The sequence below is a fragment of the Achroia grisella genome, unplaced genomic scaffold (assembly GCF_030625045.1).
Source record: "Achroia grisella isolate CSIRO2021 unplaced genomic scaffold, CSIRO_AGI_Agris_v1 utg516, whole genome shotgun sequence".
In the NCBI taxonomy this organism is placed as follows: domain Eukaryota; kingdom Metazoa; phylum Arthropoda; class Insecta; order Lepidoptera; family Pyralidae; genus Achroia; species Achroia grisella.
In genome coordinates, this window is record NW_026712909.1 from 2,790,954 (window position 1) to 2,814,696 (window position 23,743).

Below are 23,743 nucleotides of genomic sequence, written 5' to 3' on the forward strand. Positions count from 1 at the left end.
AATACAAAAAAATATTTTTTCGGGGTAGGCCACCCCTATGACTTGGGGTATAAAAAATAGATAACAACCCTACTTCAGACCTGGCAAGTATACATATCAAATTTCATCAAAATGTGGGAGAAATATGGCAACTAACACTGTGATACAAAATTTATATATAAGATATAGCGGAATTCTCATTAGGTAAAAGAGGGGTACATCGTAGAATACATGAGGTATATACCAGTAAATTAATTATAGCTAAAATCAGTCTCTTACACATAACGATTGAAATAAAAAATCATATAGCCCGATTTTGATACGTACGAGTATAAACGTATCAAAATCGGGCTATACGTATAGCGCAGACGCGTTACAACATATCAAAAAAATAGGCATGGAATGTAGAATAAACTATAACATAATATATACATTGGCACATAAGCCATATCTGCAGAGTGTCGACTAACGATATTATACCTACACATTTACATTGAATCTTGAATCGTCCCTAATGAGGTACACGATACAGTTACCTGCATATCTATTGTATACCTATCTTTGCAAAACAGATGTCATGTAGACTGAATTGACTGCCATCTATTTTCGTGCTTTGTCACTAGTAATGCGAACTGCTTCAGATCTAGAGACATCTAGCGGCTACGGCGGCGAAATAAAATAGCCCGAAGAATAGCCCGAGTTAGGAAGGAACCATTTTCTTGTATGGGATGGGGTATCTGTATGTAATATTATGTTATCTGTGGTAATATTATGTAATATTATGTTATCTGTGGTAATATAGATTTATTCTATAAAATGTAAACATCCGATATGTTAGTATATTTGGAATTTTAAGTCATAAATATTATAAGTAGAATGCAGAATTGTACAGTCTCCAGAGGTCCATCGGCCGCCTTAACTACAATGGTCGCGGGTTCGATTCCTAACACTGTACAAACATTTGTAGTCATGAATGTAAGATTGTAGTGGTCTGGGTGTTTTCTTTGTATATTATGTATGCATTTACAAAATAAATGTATTTAAGTATATCAGTTGTCTAGTAACTACGCATAACAAGCTTTGCTTAACTTGGGACTAGAGGTAAATTGTTATAGGTATTATATTATTATTACTATAATTTTAATATTCACAAGGAAAGTACAAAATTTCGTGCGTAATGCACTAATGGTGTACATTGGAAGGGTATTCATCAGATGACGACGAGCATAGAGTCAGGTCAGTTACCCTATCGTTGCGAATTTACCAGAAATTAATCATGGTAGCGTCCAGGGGCGACAATGTGTAGCGAACCTGACGAGGTCCACTACAAGTAATGAAACCATTTCACAATAATCCCTTCGAATAAGAATAAAATTATAGAAGTAACAGTACCTAATAATTTTATTCTAAGGAGATAGGGGTATCTTCGTTACCAATTGTGAACAACATAGTCGATAATATAGTAATTTGTTTGCAAGTTACGGAAATAGTTTTCAAGTTGTTTACCGATGCGTATACCTACCCAATATTAATAACTTCCCAGTTTTTTTATTGCTCCATGTTACCAAGTAGGTACGCGGTTTATCACTGGATGTTTTTGTTTGTCGTTTATTAGTGGCTTAGGTAAAAATATAGAGATAACATTATCATTTGTTGTTAAGAGAGTTAATAACATAAATATAAAGATTAATTTTTATTTCTTGTTATAAAAATTAAAAATATTCGAATTTGTGAATAACATATGAATTTACACCTATATAGCGTTGCCAGGCGTCCGGATAAAACTGAACATAGATTGCTTGTCCGGCCAAACTAAACGATGTCCGGATGATCCGGCAATTTTTAGGCATTTTACATTCTTTTATTGCAAGACTTTTTTTTATTGTTACCCTTGAAGCAAAGTTTTCTTTTGTTTAGATATTTTTTAACAGCAGGTAAATAAGACTTAGGTATATACCTTTCATTTGAATTTAAGATGAATTTTAAAATGTTGATAAAAGTTTATCTAGAATTCAGTTTTGAATGATCACTTTATTTGACTTGATTAATAATAAAGTAGTTAGACTGAATTGGTACTCGATTTCATTCCTATTTCGGCAGATTGTAACAAGATTTATTTTAATAAATGATTGATTTTACACTCTTTATTTATCGTACTTATTAATACTGAGACATAGATTGCTGTACAAAATAATATAGGGTATCAGGCCTTTTTACCTTAATTTCCCGCAAAGAGGCCAAAGTCTGTTCGGCTATTAGGTTTGGCAGTTAGACCCCGCCCGACCCGATAAGACTCCCTTGTGACAGGAGTAATACGAGCGAGTAAAAACCATCATGATATTACTCCTTGTCCATTACAATGTCGAGATGACGAGATCACTTTCGATTTTTGCTGCGAAATATGACTTAATAGTAATTATGATTGTTATATAACTGGACATTAGTTATAAAACAATCATAATTACTATTAAGTGCGCTACCTACCTCCCGATTTCATATTCTACTTTTTTATTTATTTACTTCGAGCAACTTTATGGCCCATATAATAGACTAGTTTTATCCGCGATTTCACCCACATGAAACTTATAGCCTCTGTCTTATTCTGACGTATAAGCTATATAATTATACAGTTTTGTCAAAATCCGTTCAGTAATATTTGTGTGAGTAACAAACATCCATCCATTCATATTCTCATACTTTCGCGTTTATAATATAAGTAAGATACCTTACATATTAACACAAATATAAAATAATAACAATAATATTTTTTTCATGGTTATAATACTCACGGCAGTACGGCAGTCTCCGACAGCTGCCATACACTACTCCCTTTGGCCAGTTGTCTTTCATGTAAAATAGGCATACCACAGACAGTAGAGACCCGAGAGACAAAAGTCTTAAAACTTGCCTTGTGACTCGACTTTGAACTCCACTTCGGCTGTATCACCCTTTAGGGCAGATCCTGATGTAGTTCGTATTTGTGCTACCATTATTTTTTAATCTATTACAATGTTTTTACGTGAGGATTTTCAGCCCCATTGGCTATTACTTTACGAAAATTACATATTTTTGAAATGAATTAGTTAATTTTGATTTTCGTGATCTTAAAGCAAACTTTGAAATAATAAATAGTGTAAAAAAATAGGCAGTTTTAATTAATTATTGATATTCGTTATTGGCAATAAGGTTAAATAATAAGGTTTTACAGACTTGTAAAGCCAAATAAATTCATCTTGTAGCCGGACGGTTACCTTTTTTAAAGTAGGTTAATATTCGACATATTATTATATATTTATATAACAGCAGCAGATATGTAATTTGTCCTCATAAAAATGTTGATTCAACTAACGACAAATATTTTTGTTTGTCTGGTAATAAACAAATTTAAAGTAGAGCAATCGACAAATTAGGTAATCATGTTTTTTTTTATAAGAAAAAATATATTACTGTAACGTGAGATGATCTATCAGATGATAGTTCAACATTCTTATCCAGCTGTAGCTATAATTTATCAGTGACCCCGGTCCCCATTATATTTATAGGTATAAAAGTATTTGTATACATTAACTTATCTAATTCAAAAGGCAATAATTATATTGTTAAGATAGTCTTATCCATCTTTGTCGATTGAAAGTTATTTCATTATTCGTATTTTTTGTGCATGAATATGAATTTTTTTATATAGATATTATCATCCCTGTAAAATTCTGGTGTGGCATCACTGGAGAAAGATAGAATGAGGATAAAGTTCAATTAGCACATCGTAACAAATTAACTAGGAATTAATCATGAAGGTTTCTAAGGGGAACCGCGTGAAGGTCGAACTAATAGAATCATAGCAATAGGACAATGTACTTACTCTATTACTAAAAATACCTTTTCCCCAGAATATGGTATGGTGTATCAGCATGAGCTTTATTGTATATTGGAAAAGTATGGTATATAGTAATAATGTATTACATGCCTGTGTACGCTTTGTAAAACGTTTAGAACAAAGTAAAATAAATCTATAATAACATTTTATTTGATTTATGAACATGGAGAAGTGTACGCGCCTGCAATAACGATAGGCATACGTCGGTGAGGCATTATATTCTGAACTGATTATAATAGCCTGTTTCTTTATTCTTTATCAGAGTAGAAGGCGCAGGCATTTCAAATATTCGCCTTATAAATGTTAAAATTTCAAACAATTGCATTCATGTACATAAAACTACAAAAATACAGTGGATAAAAAATATCTCCATATGTTACTAAGAAACATAATATTAGGAAAGTTGACTCCAAAAGACCCAGTGACATCTTAAAACACCTACGCTTGCGCAATCGACGTATGTTTAACGTTATCAGTTATAACGTTAAACATACGTCGATGTCCAATATATCTACTTAAAATGTACAATGTGATGAATGTTATAAAGAAGGCGCTTTGAATTTTTCAGTTTTACCAAAAGGAGAATTAGTAACTGTATAATTAGCTTAAAAATATCCATCAGTATAATATAATAGTGCCTAATACACGATAGTTAGCTGTCAAGGTATGTGCTGAGGGCTGATTGGCCATGTTGCTAATCAGAAAGTTAAGATGAATTGTAATTGTTGTTGTATGTATTGTATGAGTGAGTGCGTGAGTGTGTGCATGAATATGAATATGTATATGCAATGGTTATTAATAAATGTTTTACTTTCTTGCTTTTTTCATTCTAATAAATTATAATGTCAAGTTCTCATTTGTTGTTATTTATAGTAGTTTATAATTATGTGTAAATGACATTAGCTTGAATTTTATAAAAGATAAATATTTCGTTGTAATGAAGCCTATATGTCTTCTTCATATAGGCTTCATTATTGTAACTATATACTATATATGTATTTGTATATCCATCTATTAAGCATACAGTTAATAATATGTTATGCCAAGGTATTAAAATGATAATGAGAATATAGAAATAATGTTTCTTATGTTTATCAGAGAAGGGGTTTTTAAATATGATAGAAATTTGCACTTTTTTAATTCTCACAAATTTAATTTTTTAAACATTGTAATCAATTAAAATGTAAACTATGATATAAAAAAATGTACCAGTTGAGTTTCTTGTCAGTTCTTTTTAACTGAAGCTAACCAAACTGGAGAGAGATAATGATAAAAAACAATGACATGTACCTGAAAAAATCGTATGATTATCGTGAATACATGATTTTTTACTTTCAGTTTGAATGTGATGATTATGAAAAATCTAATTGCAAATAAATTTGTCAATTAGAATAAAATAACATTATATTAAAAAGATGCAAATATACTTAATGATACTGACTATAAAAAAGTAGATACCTACATTCCAATTGATAACCTCCTTCTTTATGAAGGTGGTTGAAAACAATAAGAAATATTATAGGAAATAAATAATGCTAATTAGCAATTTGTTAGATAAAGAAGTAAGTTTTGTCTTTAAGATAAAAATACTATACATTCTATAAAGAAGGATTTTTCCAACTAAATGAATGCAAATAACTGAGTAGAGTGGTTTCTGCGTTACATTATAATTATTTTAAATACTTTTACTCTGGTTAACTATTTAGATATGGATTTATAATTATTTAAAAATAAAATAAGGAGCGCAGTGATGGCTGGCTCATCTGTCATACTCGTGAACGAGTACTGCTTGTAGGGACTGGTCTGCTCTTATCACTACGACTGATTTAATCTTATTGTGTTTTTATATTTGACCCTAACAAATTAGTACTGGTTTGTAGTTACTATTCACACTTTTCGACTTGTAAAATGTGAACTTACAAGGATTATTTAAAAGAGCAACACACAAGTTTCTTGATGTTCTCATTCTCAAGTAGTTTAAAATAAAATTGCTATGATTATTCAAAAGTGCTTAAATTAAGTTTATTTACATAAATTATTTCCATTCTCCTCTATTCTGTTCTATTTTATATTCTATACAATTAATTTTCATGTAAAGACGATCATGATATGAAGTATCGTACACCAGCACAGTTGTGGTGTTCTTGGCAGGAATAAATTGCTTACCGTCATTAAATATGCTCAGAGAAATAGGCAATTATTACGTCTATGTCTACGTAATCAAGGATAATAATCACGAAAGTATAGGTATATTACCCATATTCTTAAAAATGAAATTTTGAACAAATTTGTTTAAAAGAGCAATACCCAAGTTTAGTGCTCATTCTTCATGTAATGTGTCTGTGTTACGAATAAGTGGTAGATTAAAAAAAATATGACTATTATAAGTATATTAAAATAAAGATTATTTCTATTTCTATATTCTTATAAAGATGTTATTAAAACAATTCTATATTGTTATATAATAGAATTAATCTTGTAATCATGCAAGACACAGAAAACACAAAGTCGTCTAGTAATAGGCGGAGATTATTAGTTTATGTTGAGATATTTTAAGTTAGTTGATTAATAATAGATTATTCTGGTGTAGTATACTGTTTCTACCCAAGTACAAAGTCAATTAAATATATTAACTCATATATTTTGAAAATGGACTTCAAGAGATGGCTGTTTACGAATTCATCTCCAATAGTTATAATCACTCGCTGAACAAAAGATAAGGGGTGGTATATAATGGCTAAATTTAAATTGTGAGGCACAGTTGGCTTCTGGCTTTAGTGACAATGAAGACTGTCCTGATCCTAGCGGCATTATTCGGCCTGGCCGCCGCTGGATACCCACACTACAATCCTGACCCGAAAACTACAAAACGTAAGTAAAATATCTACAAAAATAAATAAAATTGAAGTGACTATTTATTATTTAAAATAAACAGCTTTTCACTAAACGCATATGAAAGTATATACGTTACATAAAAATATTTATTTTATTTTTTTTGTCTGTCTGCTTGATCTGCTAATCTCCGTAAGGGCTGGACCGACATTGATGGAATTATCACACGCAGATAGCTAACATTATAAAGAGTAACTTAGGGTACTTCTTTGTTTTAATTTTTTTCTTATTTTATTAAACAATTTTCAATTCTACAGGGATGAAATCCCGGGTTATAAGTAGTCTATCTCAAATTTTTTATAACAAATAATATTATTGCAATAAATAGAAATAATAATAATCTAAATATTGTCTGTAGGAACAAAATTATTTTTCTTTTATTTATTTATTTTAACCCTATCTAATATCTTAAAAAGTATCAGCCGATTTTTACTAATAATAGTATTACTTAAAATTATATATTTTAATTTCGAAGCCCTTCAATATATACATATACAGGGTTAAGGATAAATAGGATATGAATAAAATACAGTAGTTTGTAATTTTTATTTTGTATTTTGTAAATACAGAAAACTTATACTGAACCCATCGAACGAATAAATATAACATTAAACTTTGACGACTAATGTCTAAAAAATTTATAATAAAGATTTTTTCAACTTTATACAAAAACATTAATTACTTTATTCATATATATACTATACATATTTATTTAATTAAAGGATTACTTTTTCTTTACTTTCATAATATTTTTTGCAGTTGACTCCAATCTTGTAGATATCCAAAGAAAAGTTTTGTTGCTTTTGGAGAACTGGAAACAAGTTAATACTGACGATGAGTATTATAAAATTGGTAAAGAATACAGTATTGAAGCAAACATCAATTCTTACACGGTAAGCACAAAATTCAAAAGATAGATAAAAAAAATAATTCAATAGATATAATGTAGGTAAAACTCTATGTAGCATTCATCGCAATTTTATTACAAATTTCACTACAGTGATGAAATTCGTGCAAATAGATTTTTTATTGCACAATGCTCCTAATGATATATGGACATATGGACTATGCATATATCATATGGCTTTGTCATCGATTATCGTAGCTTATGGAGCCTAAAATACTCGGGGTGTTACATGTGCGTTACACACCCTTAAGAAACCTTACTGAAAAACTCCACGATGTAGTCTCGTTGTAATGAAAATCTTGGCATACAATTAATTCCGCAAACTGTATGTTCGCGGGAGAAACTCTTCTGATACTGCACTGTATGATAGTTGGAAGTTGAGTTATAGATATGTATACACAATTACTATTTCATATATACTTGTAGTTAGTTACTATTTGAATAAGTTTGAATTTACAAAAAGTATTTGAAATTATTTTTTATGCATTTTTTGGTAATATACAGAACACAGAATTCACATAATTATTAACATTTCAGAACCGGGAAGTCGTGAATGAATTTTTATCATTATATAAGGCCGGTTTCCTATCTAAAAATGAAATATTCTCAGTGTTCTTTGAAGATCAAGTTCTGGAAGTCAAAGCTTTGTATGGGCTTTTATACTATGCTAAAGATTTGGAAACCTTCTACAAAACCGCAGCATTTGCACGTGTTTGGATGAATGAAGGCCTATTCGTATATGCATTCTACGTGGCAGTAATTCAACGTCATGATACTAGAGGCATAGTTTTACCAGCTCCGTATGAAATATGGCCAGAATATTTCATTAACAGGGATATCTTGTCCAAGATCTACCGTGTCCAGATGCAGAACGGCTTGATTATACCAGATCAAGGCAAATACTATGGCATATTATCTCAAGACAATTCTTACTACTTTTATGCCAACTACTCTGGTCCTTTGACATATGAAGACAATGAAAATTTAATATCTTACTTCATTGAAGATATTGGTTGGAATTCATATTACTACTATTTCCACAACAAATTGCCGTTCTGGGGACATGGTAAAGATATTATTGGCCCCTTCAAGGAACGTCGAGGTGAAATATACTATTACACCTATCAAAAAATTCTGGCTCGATACTATCTTGAACGTCTTGCCAACGGACTGGGAGAAGTGCCGCGATTTAGTTGGTTTGACAAATACGAAACTAGTTATTACCCGGTATTAGGAACATACCAAGTGCCATTTGCTCAGAGAAGCGACGACTATTACTTGCCTAGCGGTGAAAATATTGAAGACATTCAGTTTCTGGATATGTATGAGAAGTCTTTCTTACAATTCCTACAAAGGGGCCAGTTCAAGGCTGTAAGTATATATTCTATTTTTTTTGTTATATATAGAGTTGAATAGGCAAAAACTCTAATTTTCATTTCTTTTTCAGTACAAGCAAGATGTTGATCTATACAGCTCGAAATCGATTAACTTCGTCGGTAACTATTGGCAATCTAATATGGATCTGTATGAAAATGTACCGCCCAGGAATTACTGGCGATCATATGAGGCTGTTGCTCGTCGCATTCTCGGTGGTGCTCCTCAAGTGTCATATGAGTAAGTACTACTATTACAGATAGATATAAAAATGACATATCTTCTACTACATTATTAGAGTAATTATATATGTTATGTTATGGTATGTTAACAACTATAGGCGTTATGGTGAACGTAACACTTGACATGGTTATCATCATTATTATTATAATTATATAGTACAAAACAAAGTCGCTGTCGCTGTCTGTCCCTATGTATGCTTAAATCTTTAAAAATTACGCAACGGATTTCAACTGATTGGAAAACTGATTCTAACTCCTACTAAACCGAGAAAATGCTATTAATATTTTTCGGTTTTATAATCATCTATCGGATTCATTTGGATTGTTATAAAAGATTTAGTTAAATATTTGTTATTATCACACAAGGTTTTTTATTGGGTAGATGTACATTACATATTTACTACGTATTTCCTTTCAAATAATTATTTATTCGGTACCTTGCTGTACTGGTCAGTGAGTGATTTTATAAGTTGCTCCAATGATGCTATTGGTTTTGTATACTTATACGAGACATACAGGTATACAGCATATTAATAAAATTGCAGTGGTCTATTGTCAAATAAACAGAAATCAATTTTAATTTTTCTCAAGCAGGCGAATATTCAACAATAGCATTTTATGACATTTAGAACATAATTTTTATCACTAAATTTCTTATTTTTAAAACGATCTACTAGACTTTAGCCAATAACTCAAGTGAGCCTATTATTGAACTTTAACTTGTTTTCAGAAACTTGAACCTACCGACCGCTTTGGACTTCTACCAGACTTCAATGCGCGATCCTGCCTTCTACCAGCTCTTCGCAAAGATCTTAGACTACATTATTCAATACAAAGAGTACTTGGAGCCGTACTCTCAGGATGTACTTCATTACAGTGGCGTTAAAATTAACGATGTAAAAGTTGACAAACTAGTCACTTTCTTCGAATATTTTGACTGGAACGTTACTAATGCGGTTTACCTGACTGAACAACAACTCGACACCTCGTCTCCGTCTTATATTGTCCGTCAACCTCGTTTGAACCACAACCCATTCACCGTAAACATTGATATCAAATCAGACGTTGAGTCCGAAGTAGTCGTTAAGATCTTCATTGGTCCTAAATATGACGGCAATGGACTTCCTATTAGTTTAGAAGACAACTGGATGAATTTCATAGAACTCGACTGGTTTACGTATAAGCTCACTTCGGGACAGAACAAGATTGCACGCAAATCTGAAAACTTCTTCTTCTACAAGGAAGATTCAGTATCTGTGTCTAAGATCTACGAGCTTTTGAGGAATGGTCAGGTACCGTCTTATATGGTTGAAAAATTCATTTACTTGCCTAGGAGACTGATACTGCCTAGAGGATCTGAGGGTGGTTTCCCACTCCAGTTCTTCGTATTTGTGTACCCATACCAAGCGCCAGTTAAGGAATGGGAATCGTTTGCACAATACGTTGTAGACAACAAGCCTTTCGGTTATCCTTTCGATCGTCCTGTGTCTCAATCCTATTACTTCGATCAGCCTAACATGTACTTCGAGGATGTTAACGTTTACATGGAAGGTGAAGAGTACCCGTATTATACTTCTTACTGGAGCCAAAACCAGGTCCCTAAACACTAAAAGGAGAGAGAAAGAGTAAATAAACGGTATCTATTATGTAATAAAATGATAAATAAATAATATCTGTACTTTTGTAGATTGACTTTCCTTTTCTTTACTTCCTTTAAAAATTATAAATATGAAATTTATATACATTTATTTAGATGTACACAATTTATGTAGTTATGTAGCTTCTCTAGCTGAATTCTAATTAAAGTATATATATATTGTTTCTATAATATATTTATGATAATTAAAATTTAAAAACAGTAATGAGTAGCATAATGCATTAAAAGCATAATTAAATTATATACTGTTTTAAATTTGACGTGGTCATTATTTCTACATATAATTAGGGAAAAATCTACCGGGTAAACAGATCAGTTTACCCGTGATCATGGCGGCTGAAATACTGCCGAAATATCGGGAACTCAGTAAATAAATATAAAACGTGGTAAGATCCCGTGATTTTCACTAATTATACGTATACATATATGGCATGTTTGTTGTTCGGTCTAATAGAATTTAAAAGTCCGGAATATCTATACTGTAAGCTGAACTTTTCTACATTTGATAAGCGGTACCCATGTAGGTCTATTCGTCCACCTTTGTCGCTTCAACGTCACAAAACTGTAGCTTTTACTGGCAGCTTTCGTTACCGGGCAACTAAATGTTGGAACAATATTCCACCACCCATCAGAAATATTACATCTCAATATACATTTAAAAAACATATAAAAACACACCTATTACAGCAACAAAAACTAAGTTGTTCTGGTGACAGAGCGCAGTAATATTCTAATTGTTTTCCTTTCCATTAAGACATTTTTCACTCCTTCATGGCTATAATTATTATTTCTTTTACACATTTATTATATTCCTGTTCATAGTATTCATATATATCAAATTAAATTGTGGTATCTCGGTATTTATAAAGTTCTGGTACTCTAACTGTAATTCGTACTTTCCAAGTTCTTTTATTACTTATTTATTTCACATTATTTCGTTCAGTTCATTTTAGTTTATTAAAAAAAATATACAAGGTACATTATTCAACCTCGAGGACATAGCTGAAAATCAGTGTTTTGCTCTTTGAGTGATTCTCCACACTGAGCTATGTACCAATTTTGTATTGCTGTAGCACACACATGCAGGTTTACCCTTTATTGAATTGTTATATTGTAGGTACTTGTCATTTGATGTTATAATTAAGCCTGTATGTGTGTACTAAGATACAAATAAAAACTATTATCTATCTATCTACATATTAAAATTATTGCAAAAACCGTTATTCAAACCAAATAAACTATAACTGACAAATCCATACATGTCTAATACGCCTGATATACGGTCTGGTAGATAAATATTAAATTTTGCTATAAATGGATAATATATACGTGGATGCGTGCGTTAACATTCTATACTGGTTGGGCACTAGTAGAGGATGGTAGAATGAGAATAAAGCTAATTAGTTACAAGAAGTTTAGATATATTTTGTTGCAATGGGGATGGCTATTAGAATCAAAGTCCTTCTTCGCCAAGAAAACGGAGCATAAGACAGTGCTCAAACCGAGGGAATACTGGAATAGAATAAATTATAATTTTTCCTCATCAATACTCGTTATCTAGGAATTAATATGCCGTAGAAATTAAATGGCTTTAATAGCTACATCCTACCATATAACAAACATAGATAGTTGTCGTTGGCGTGGGCATCTTTGTCTCACCTATCTCAGCTGCCAAGCAGCTTGCTGTTTATGTTGAAGTGTGAGATAAAGCAATGAAATTGCATGATATGTCTCCATTGGCATAACATCTTAGTTCTTTGAAATAACAACATATGAGTGGTATCACAGAAGTTATACGTGGTGCTGTTCCTATATATAGGCAATAAATACAACTTATTATCAGGTGGGCTGTCATGTTAAAAGTTACATAAAATTATTAAATTCCAATAAAAAAATGCACATGTTATACTCACGTCCTCGAATGTAAAATAATATATTTTTACATTTTTTTTAATCCTTGGACAATTCAAACAGCGCCATCTAGTCCCAAGTTAGCGGGTTTGTGTTGTGGGTAGTAGACCAATGATATAAGTACAAAAAAAGTATCTATCTTTTTTTGTAAATACATACATAATATACATAGAAAATACCCAGACCGATACAAAAAATCATGCTCATGAATACAAATATTTGTACCGTGCGAGGAATCGAACCCGCGACTGTCGGACGTAAAGCGGACGTGTCGGACGTAAAATTTTTGTCTATTTCTCTATAAGTTTCTTACATTCCACTCTTTTCTTCTTAAAAAAAAGTTAATTGATATAGACACGTTATTTATGAAATGTTCGTACCTACATTTCATTTGATGATTATAACTGAAACAATACTTATGCGATTAAAAAAGTGGGCAATATTTTACTTGTTATTGAACGAAGACATTATAAAAATTCATTAATTATTACACGACTGGCGAAGAAAAGAGGAGAATGGTTTGGTACGTACATATTAATATACAGGTCTTGCTCGCAACCTGGAGTATACATTTATCGATCAGTATAGACTACATAAAGGATTTATTTACGAAATATTTCTCTGTATATAAAATAAAGTTGGGTTTTTTTAAGGATGATAAACGGAATGGTGGACCCGCCTGCGCTAACGGTTTACGCTGGCGGGGCACCAGTGGCGCATGAGGTCAGGTCAGTTAGCCCTTGGTCAATTCTTGGTGAATTTATTACGATGGTTTCCAGGGGGAACCGCGTGGAGGTCAACTTGACATGGTACATTGCTAGCAATAAAATAATCAATCCACATTACTACCAATCACCTTAACCTCAATAAAGTTGGATTAGTTACACCACTTATAACCAGTTTAGTTGCCTCTGCTCCGAATAGTAAAATAACTATTGAAACATAAAAAAAAATCACGGAAAGTCTCTTTAAATATTATTATAACATTACATATTAAAATGGCTATCGTGTGACATAATTTGATTGTAAGAATGTAAGGTGTTCGCCCAGATAGTTACTTTTAAATAAATAATTAAAGTGACGAAATAAATTAAAACTTCGTGCCGCTATTAAATGTTACGGATTTTATATATCATAACAGACCTTAACTATTAACTTTTTTTCGAACCCTTCCCATACTTTTACCCGCAGCCGATCTTTACAGAATCACGAAACGATATGAAGCAAGTCGAGAGCATGGTAATGAAGGTTCGCGGGGGGACTTATGGAGTGACTGAAGGCCAACTCCTGCAGCAAGGGCTATTATTATATTATTTTGTTATTTATGTAACGAAGTGTAAAGCAATATATTCTTCAAAGACCGTAGTGTTAATGATATTCGTACCCTAAAACAGCCGAATTATAGTATATATATTGTAATAGATAATATAAGGTGGTAACATTATTGTGAAAGAATTGCTTTGTAGGAGTCCTTCATCATGAATGAAAAATAAAAAATTACAATACTTACAATTTGACTACACACATGGCGATCATCAATACGCCGGCCAAGACAATACGGACAAAAATGTTTTCTGTATTAATCTAGATAGTAATATATTTTATCTATGTAACAAATTTTGTTTTGCCGTCATTGAACAATGTACATCCAAACATTCTCATAAATTATATTTCTAGGATTCTATTTTATCATATTTATTTATTCATATTTCATTACACTCCCTTTCCGATTATTATCTAATAGAAAGTGGCCTATGTCCGTCCTTGTTTTACAATCTATCTTCAAGTTAAATGTGATAGGCGGACGAATTCGCATTCATAATGTCTTAACTCAACTACTAAATAATTTATTATGGCACATATGCCATTTCAGGACATTCTGCACTAGAGACTAATCATAAAATGGTTTTCATAACATAATAAGTCAGTCAAGTCTTTTATGTACATATTTTCATTTTACATTGTTAAAATAATCTATACAACAATTTCTATTTATCAACAATAGGTATAACCAAAATTCCCGTTTCAATAAATAGCATAAAAATGAATAATAGAATAACATACAATTATCTAGAAAGTCATGCTATTATAATTATCGGATCATAATATGTTTTGGAAATGGACCTCTAGTGATAACTCTGTTATACATCACTATTTTTTATAACAATCGGTTACTTGACAAATGATAAGGGGTAGTATATAACAGTTGGGAATTAGTTGTCATGGCACAGTTGGCTTCTGGCGTTGGTGACAATGAAGACTGTCCTAATATTAGCGGCGCTTATCGGCCTGGCCGCCGCTGTTTACCCGCAATACCATCACGAAGTGAAAACAGCAACTCGTAAGAAAAATTATATCTTTTTTACTATTATATATTTTTTATATAACTAATGGCAAACAGGCTGAAAACCCATATGATGGAACGTGGAAACCTACATAAATCATAGCATGGACAACAGACATTAAGTCACGCCATTATACGTTGGGATTCCGTTGGTATCTTGTTTTTGTATCCAGTAATTTCATTGTCATATCCGAATGACTTAACTCATTACGTTAGTTGCTTGACTGTAGAAATAGGTGTCCTTTTTAACATAGACTTATTTTCAAATAATTTGCTTTAAAAAAATTAAGAAGATACAAATTTCAAAAACGCACTCCCTTGCTGTTTGACATTTAAAATAAAAATAATACATATTATTCCTTAATACATATACATATATTTTATTCCATAATCAAATATTGCCTTGCCTTTATCCCATTATTTGGGGTCGGCACACTATGTCATTCTCTTCCACTGATCTCTATCGGCTGTCATATCTGAGCATACTCTCCTTTTATTTTTATCATCTTTCATACAATCCATCCATCTTGGTTAGGGCATCGTCTCCCTTTCCATCCATCCACGTTCACATTATACACTTTCCTTAAAACATTATCCTCTTTCTTCCGCATAACATTCCCATATCCGCTCAATCTGCGTGGTAACAGATTGTGACAATTTGCGATATGACCGAAACTGTCCGTAACTGGCGCAACTTTCAATCTTCGTCTTATAAATAATTCTTTAAATATTTTCTTTGCAGTCGACCCCAGTCTCGTAGATATCCAAAGAAAAGTTTTATTGCTTTTGGAGAATTGGAAACAGGTTGACCCTGAAGATGTATACTACAAAATTGGTAAGGAGTATAATATTGAAGCCAACATCGAATCTTATACGGTTAGTAAAAACTTAACGTTGTATTAGTAAAAATAGTAAACTTCTAAGCGATAAAATGTTAATATAAAATTAGTTTATTATAATTCGATTTGGTCTATGTTAAAATAATGGTGGATAATTATTATAATTTTTATTTCAGCAACGAGAAGTCGTAACCGAATTTTTATCATTGTATAAGGCGGGTTTCATGCCCAAAAATGAAGTATTCTCTATATTATATGAGAATCAGGCTGCGGAAGTCATAGCTTTGTACAGACTCTTCTATTATGCTAAAGATTTTGAAACCTTCTACAAAACTGCAGCTTTTGCACGTGTTTGGTTGAACGAGGGTCAATTTGTATATGCGTTTTATATGGCAGTCATTCAACGCCATGATACTAGAGGCATAGTTTTACCAGCTCCGTATGAGATATGGCCAGAATATTTCGTGAACTTAGATATACTCTACAAGATTTATCGTGTACAGATGCAGAAAGGCTTGATTTTACCAGAGTCATCTCAGTATTATGGTGTATTAGCTAAGGATAATGCTTACTATTTCTACGCTAATTATTCTGGTCCATTAACTTATGAAGATAACGAAAACCTAATATCATACTTCACCGAAGATATTGGTTGGAATTCATACTACTATTACTTCCATAATAAAGTACCTTTCTGGGAAAAAGGAGAAAATGCTATTGGACCATTCAAGGAACGTAGAGGCGAAATATACTTTTACGTGTATCAACAAATTTTATCTCGTTATTATCTTGAACGTCTTTCTAATGGATTGGGTGAGATACCAAGATTCAATTGGTTCGGTAAATTGGAAACTGGATACTATCCATATTTGGGTCCTTACCAACTACCTTTCGCTCAAAGAAATGGTGATTACTATATGGGTACTGGTGATAATATGGAGGATATTCAATTTATTGATACCTATGAGAAGACCTTCCTCCAGTTTCTACAGAAGGGCCAGTTTAAGGCTGTAAGTATCGTTTTTAACTTTTTTTCTTTCCTAATCGTTACAAATAACACAATTGAAATAACGTTATATTACTTTTCAGTACAAGCAAGAAGTCGACTTGTACAACTCTAAATCAATAAACTTCGTTGGTAATTATTGGCAAGCCAATTATGATCTTTACGATAATGTGCCACACAGGCATTATTGGCGATCATATGAAGTAGCTGCCCGTCGTATTCTTGGAGGTGCTCCTAGAATTTCTGACGAGTAAGTACATTAAAAATATAGCAAAATATTTAATTTACAATTAGATTCTTATGGATACTTCTACATTAGTAAGTCATCATTATCTTTCTGTCATCCATTGTACACTGATGATGAAAAGGTATCATGAGTATATGCTCTTGTATATAATACAGAGTTTTTACCTAATATTTTATTATACTGTAATTTATATTATATACTCAATAATTGAAACTGAATTCCCGATCAAAAGACTTAAAATGACCTGTATGCTATACAGAGTATTAATTACTGATAATCTAATATTTTCTTTTATTACAGATATTTGAACGTACCCACCGCTTTGGACTTTTACCAAACTTCGTTGCGAGATCCAGCTTTCTACCAACTCTACGCCAGAATCCTGGACTACATTATTCAGTACAAAGAGTACTTAGAACCCTACTCTCAGGATGTTCTTCATTACGTTGGCGTGAAGATTAATGACGTGAAGGTTGACAAACTAATTACTTACTTCGATTACTTTGACTGGAACGTAACCAATGCCGTTTACTTGTCTGAGCAACAACTCGAGAGCTCGTCTCCCTCTTTCATTGTCCGCCAACCTCGATTGAACAACAAGCCATTCTCTCTAACGATTGATATCAAGTCAGATGTTGAAGCTGAAGTAGTCTTCAAGGTATTCATTGGTCCAAAATATGACGGCAATGGTCTACCTATCAGTTTGGAAGATAACTGGATGAATTTCCTGGAATTAGACTGGTTTACACATAAGCTCACTTCAGGACAAAACCAGATTGTGCGTAAATCCGAGGAATTCTTCCTATTCAAGGATGACTCTGTATCAGTATCTCAGATTTATCAGCTTTTACAAAATGGTAAAGTGCCATACTACATGGCTAACAAATTTTTGTACGCGCCGAGGAGGCTTATGTTGCCTAGAGGTACTGCTGGTGGTTTCCCATTACAGTTATTCGTATATGTTTACCCATATCAAGCTCCGGTGAAAGAGTGGGAAGCAATGAAAGAATTTGTGGTAGATAACAAACCTTTCGGTTATCCGTTCGATCGCCCTGTGACCATGCCTTACTACTTCACTCAGCCAAATATGTACTTTAAGGATGTCTACATTTACCAAGAAGGTGAAATATACCCTTATTATACTTCTTACTGGAGCCAAAACCAAGTTCCTAAGCACTAAAAGGAGAGAGAAAGTATTTACAAACAGTGTCAGTGAATAAAATATTAGCAATGTTTTGTTTATGTCAAATAAACTAAATCACTCGTTTTCTTCTTGTTTCTTTATTCGAACCCAGACCTACCTACCTACTGACTGATTATAAAGTAGCAATGCATCTCGCATCAGTTGGTAGGGAAATGTCTGACTCATCGATAATGTTGACTACATAGGTATGTGTAGCCATATTTATGAAGTATTTCCGATTACTTAGTAAAACCTAGACGAAAAATAATCTGAAAAAACTGAAAAAACTAATCACTACTACTCCGTTAAAAATATTGTAGGCGCTTCACACATGTAGCGGTTCACCACTGCTCTTTAGAATCTGTTTAGAACTATTTTTGAACCTGTTTATCTACTATTGAGCATAATTGATCATAATTGATGACATTGATCAAATTTGTATGGTGCACGTACAACAAATGCCAGTTATCAAATAAAAAAATGAATCATCTAAATTGGTTCACGTAGAATAGTTCGAAGGTAACACACATGTAAAATTTCGCTGAGTTAAGAATCCTTCTTTTTTTGAGGTCGGGTAAAATGTTTGACGAGAAAAAGTAAGTAAAGTAACTATTTCCAGAGTCTCACTTGACTATATACTAACATCGATGTTGTTTACAATTAAAAACTAAGACACAAATTCAACTTTGGCTATGACTTTTATATCTATATCTACGACAGGTTCTTTTTGGGGTAGACATAGAGAAACAAATACTAGGATTATATGCTCATACGAAATTCGAATATTAATAAACTATAAAATTATTCCTATTCCAGGAAACGTAACGTTCGAATATTTCAATGTTCCCAATTATAATAAGTAAATACATAAAAATGTAGAATCGTTTTGTACATTTAATATATTTAATTATTGAAAATAATGTATATTTTATAAAAAATAACAAAACAATTACGATGTCCTATGCTTGACGTTCTATTTTCAAATTTATAATTTATTTTTAAGGTACGTTAAAAGGCTATTTATTAAATAAATGCCATCACAAACATGTTATATGAGTATAAAAATACTTTAGCAGTGCGGTAAATATATATGTATTTTAGACTATAATATATAGTATAAATTTTGTATAACGTGTATTTGTGAATCTTGTTAGACCAATAAAAATACTGTTTCCTTTTCGAAATTTTATGGAGATAATAAATATAGTGTTGGAACAGTTTAACAAACTAGAACATGCTTGGTACTAACCAAGCATGTTCTAGTTTGTTTTTTAATTAATAGTTTTGTAATACTAATTAGAGTAGCTAAAATAATATAATTATTTCAAAATGTTAAAGTTATGAGTGTCCTCAGATAGAGGTACCCATCCTTGCGACTTATTGCACAATGTGACATTATTTTATTAATTTAGTATTATGACATAACCTGTGTAGGATTTATTATATTTGGAATATTAATATATATATTTATTATATATAAAATTAATTAATTATCACGCTATTCATTGGTTAATTAATATAAATGTGACGAAAAATATCCACTTGCATTGACGGTACGTTTTTTATGATATATAGAAACATTATAAAATCTGTAATTATTTGCATTGTGATTATATTTTGTAGCAATTCTGTGGAATGGAAATCCAAGAGGTTTTCCGTCTACTTTAGGACAAGCTTGATTATTATATTTATTATTTTCAAAACTACTTGACGATTGATCTGCTGGTGTTATAATAATAAACAAAGTAACATTAAGACCTTCCTCCAATCCTTTAGGTATAATAAGACTTCCTGGAAATTTAAACAGATTAAATTTGTTTTCCTTTGTTTTCTTTGTTTCCATATTATAATACTCGTCAAATGAAAATTTTAAAGATGTTAGTGGAGACCAGCTAATAATATTTGTGCCTTCATCTATTTTAACAATATAGGAATCAAGCTCAAAAAATTTGTAGTAATTGTTAAAGCAAATACTATAATGACAATGTGGACCCAAGAATAACCTAACTACAACGGTTTGTTGTATTTCAGATGACACGGTAAAATTTAATTTAAAAGGTGTATAGTTTAATCTCATTTGTCTTGCTGCTATAATGGGCGATGATTGTGTATAACTATCTCCGGTACTTAAGGCTTTATTAATATTGAATTGGTAATAATCGAAGTAAGTAGCAATCCTTGAGAAATCATTTTGAGTTATAGACAAACTGTCCATTTCATAATCGGAAATGTCAAATGGCTCTATGGTGTTTGTAAAATCTTTAGTATAATTTAAAGCACGTTCCATCATATTCCAATAAACTGGATCTCGTAATGAAGTTTCGGGATGATGCAGTACTGAAGGTGCCGGGTTATACCTAAAATAATATTATTATTTCTACTGACATTCTTTTAAAAACTTTATATAGGTACTTATAATTATGTAACTTACAGATTCATGGGATAACTATAGCTGTATCCGTAAATGTTTCTTATCATTTTTGCAGCTTTAAGTCCATCCAGATTTGCTCGAATCAATTTTGATAATAGCGATATATAATTCTCTTCTGTCATTTTTATTAGTGTACCATTATCCTATAAAAATAGATATATATATATATAAGGTGTTTCGAAATCTATATAAATGTTATGAAGACATATTTAAACTTACCATTATCACCAAACGTCTTGAAATGAATTCCTTCAAAGCGATGTCTATAGATTTCAGTGCAACTTTATATTCGTTTGATATTTTGTGAACAGAAGATCGAGTGGGAAAATTAAGACCATTTTCATACGATAAGAATGGGTAGTAATCACCTCCGCATTGAGGATATAGTGTAATATTCATATTTGTCAAATGTTCCTTTTCAAGAAGATAGCGGGCTAATAATTGTTGATGTTTATAGTGGTAATGTTCTGCATGTCTTGGATTAATTGAATCCAAATAATCATTAGGCATCCAGAATGGATGTGCCAAATGTACCCCATAGTAATAACTGTTCAATGCTATATCTTCTCTGAAATAATTAACTTGCAAATCACATGTATCTTGTTGTAAATTCCAACCAGAATAATTAGTATTGATGTATACAATATCATCTTTATTTTTATAAATTTGATAAATTGTCGCTTCTTGACTATCAATTTGTCCTTTATTGGCTTTTATTCTATAGGCTTTTGCAATTGTCTCACTATTTACAAAGTAATGAGGTTTATAAATAAATGGCGGTAGTAATTTTTCAACCACATGATTTCCGTACAGTGTAAAAAGACGTAACACATATTCATACATGTGTTCATTAATGTTGCTTTGTACCCAATCCATCACAAAAGGAATATCATGTTTTTTAACATCTTGTAGCATTTCGAAAAGAGCAATTGTTGCTTTTCTTGTGTTATCATCGTATATATTGAATGTTATGCCTTTCATTGTAAAACCTTTATTTATATATTCCATAAGCAATTGATAGTTTATATTATCCTGAAAGGCAATTGTTATGAAATGCTATATTAGTTAACTTTATTTTGAAATAGTTATTAGTTTATATTTTTATTTTATGTTTACCTTATCAATGAAATCAGTTATCTCAATTGTGGAGTGTTCTTTTATTTTTTGGGGCGAGTAACCCGATGGAATTATATGTTTAAGATATAAGTCATCATTGTAAGTAATTTCTGTAAATAAAATGTTAATAGATGGTGTTAAAAAATGTTTAGAGATAATATTACGTATTGTATTAAAAAGTGCAGTTTTAATACAAACAAACATGAAATGATAATTATACACTGTAAGAAGACTATTCTTAAATAAAATAAATTATTTTTTCGTCGTACTATCGATGAAATATTTTCGCTGCAAAATTGTATTGATTTGGCTACGAATAATACTGAAAGTACTAAAAATACAGTTATTATTATATAAAATGGAATACATACTGTCGTTAATAAAACAATGCACTTAAAGTATTTTAATAGTTTAGATACAGATCTATGTAAAAAATAAGATATGGTACTTATATTAGTACTTAGACATTTAGAACGATAAAATATTATATACGAATTTGAAATATTAGATTGCTAGAAAAGAAAAACAATATAACAAAATTTTAAATTTTACAGAATTTAATTTAATTCATGAAAATACTGTTCAGATAGTACCTCCTTCATTAACTAAACTTCGATATTCATCTGCTGGAACAGATGACACGACGCTCACAAACAAAAATAAAATCCACATTTTTCTAACATATAATTTGACAGAAATCAACTAACGTCAGAAAATATTATACCACTCCTACACGTATATAAAACGGACCTCTTTCTGTTTCTCCTGAGCCAATTGAGCTACCGGAGTCAGTTAAGTAGAAATAATTTTGTACATTCGTTTACAAAAGTACCTTCATTGAATTTTTTTACAATTCGCTAAGTAATTTTAAATAACCTTTAAAATATGGTAATCTAGGATTAAACATTAAACATTTTTAATAGCTTATAACATACTACAAAATGAATTGCTTTGATCATTATGGAGTATAAAATGTAGTAAAATTCATGACAGGTAATGTATGACATTACCGTTTTACATTTTCAGGATATCGTAGTAACTGATGTGTGGAGCACATGAAAACATATCAGTGTAAGAGATAATTTAAGAAGACATAAAATAAAACTCCATACCCAGTAGACCACAGTAATAGTCTACTGGGTATGGAGTCTAATATTATTATTACAGTAATTATCTATTATCTTATGGCAGATACAATTTCGTGAATTGAGCGAATTGAAACTGTTCTCCATTTTTGTACATTGTGCTCAGGAAACAAAATGCAATTGGCCAATTTTCCAATTGCGAGTCTTGGAAGACGTCTTTTGTAATGAGATACAATATTAACTATACAACTACAAGAGACATATTCAGTATAAAGACATAGTATCGTATATTTAGAATAAAAAAAATAGTTGTAGTTAGAGTATGACGTAGCATAGCAGTTAAATTACAGGATGAGAACTGAGGCTGACAACTTAGTCCTCACAAATGGTATGGCAAGAGAGGTATCACGGGCGAGAGGTTATAATGTAACTACTGCGGCTACTATAATTATATACACTAAGCCGATTTACAAATATAAAGGCAGCTGTAAAATTAAGACTTTTTTAAATCTTTGAAACGTGAAATAAATAAAAGTATTATAAAACTAGAGACGTACTAAACTTGCAACAACAACAAACAAGTTGGACTAATTGCAAGTTAGGTCTGTTAGAAGATTTTTTAACGAAATTTATTGACGGATTTGTAAAAAGGACTG

At 31.4% G+C, this 23,743-nt stretch overlaps 3 protein-coding genes across 3 annotated transcripts; 2 read left to right on the plus strand and 1 right to left on the minus strand.

The window, feature by feature from the left end:
* The first annotated feature begins 6,599 nt into the window (after nt 1-6,599).
* On the plus strand, nt 6,600-10,956 carry LOC131847222 (arylphorin-like). The gene is made up of 5 exons (XM_059196715.1): nt 6,600-6,724; nt 7,505-7,638; nt 8,190-9,023; nt 9,100-9,266; nt 9,999-10,956. The coding sequence occupies exons 1-5, from the start codon at nt 6,637-6,639 to the stop codon at nt 10,876-10,878; spliced, it is 2,103 nt and encodes a 700-aa protein (XP_059052698.1). The 5' UTR covers nt 6,600-6,636; the 3' UTR covers nt 10,879-10,956.
* A 4,113-nt stretch (nt 10,957-15,069) lies between these two features.
* Nucleotides 15,070-18,541, plus strand: LOC131847223 (arylphorin-like). Its single transcript, XM_059196717.1, has 5 exons — nt 15,070-15,177; nt 15,923-16,056; nt 16,196-17,029; nt 17,109-17,275; nt 17,573-18,541. Exons 1-5 carry the CDS (start codon nt 15,090-15,092, stop codon nt 18,450-18,452), a joined length of 2,103 nt encoding a protein of 700 aa, XP_059052700.1. The 5' UTR covers nt 15,070-15,089; the 3' UTR covers nt 18,453-18,541.
* Nucleotides 18,542-19,653: 1,112 nt separating this feature from the next.
* Nucleotides 19,654-23,630, minus strand: LOC131847253 (arylphorin subunit alpha-like). The gene is made up of 5 exons (XM_059196776.1): nt 22,596-23,630; nt 22,003-22,112; nt 21,106-21,918; nt 20,887-21,029; nt 19,654-20,812 (listed from the first exon to the last, which is right to left on the minus strand). The coding sequence occupies exons 1-5, from the start codon at nt 22,672-22,674 to the stop codon at nt 19,969-19,971; spliced, it is 1,989 nt and encodes a 662-aa protein (XP_059052759.1). The 5' UTR covers nt 22,675-23,630; the 3' UTR covers nt 19,654-19,968.
* Between the last annotated feature and the right edge of the window lie 113 nt (nt 23,631-23,743).

Bases quoted from the DNA above. Each gene is read 5' to 3' on its own strand.
- LOC131847222 (XM_059196715.1), top strand. From the start codon at position 6,637: ATGAAGACTGTCCTGATCCTAGCGGCATTATTCGGCCTGGCCGCCGCT. The intron at 6,725-7,504 runs GTAAGTAAAATA...TATTTTTTGCAG, and splicing joins TGACCCGAAAACTACAAAAC to TTGACTCCAATCTTGTAGAT. The intron at 7,639-8,189 runs GTAAGCACAAAA...TTAACATTTCAG, and splicing joins CAAACATCAATTCTTACACG to AACCGGGAAGTCGTGAATGA.
- LOC131847223 (XM_059196717.1), top strand. From the start codon at position 15,090: ATGAAGACTGTCCTAATATTAGCGGCGCTTATCGGCCTGGCCGCCGCT. The intron at 16,057-16,195 runs GTTAGTAAAAAC...TTTTTATTTCAG, and splicing joins CCAACATCGAATCTTATACG to CAACGAGAAGTCGTAACCGA. The intron at 17,276-17,572 runs GTAAGTACATTA...CTTTTATTACAG, and splicing joins GCTCCTAGAATTTCTGACGA to ATATTTGAACGTACCCACCG.
- LOC131847253 (XM_059196776.1), bottom strand. From the start codon at position 22,674: ATGTGGATTTTATTTTTGTTTGTGAGCGTCGTGTCATCTGTTCCAGCA. The intron at 22,113-22,595 runs GTACTATCTGAA...TTTTATTTACAG, and splicing joins AAGTTTAGTTAATGAAGGAG to AAATTACTTACAATGATGAC. The intron at 21,919-22,002 runs GTAAACATAAAA...ATTGCCTTTCAG, and splicing joins TAACTGATTTCATTGATAAG to GATAATATAAACTATCAATT.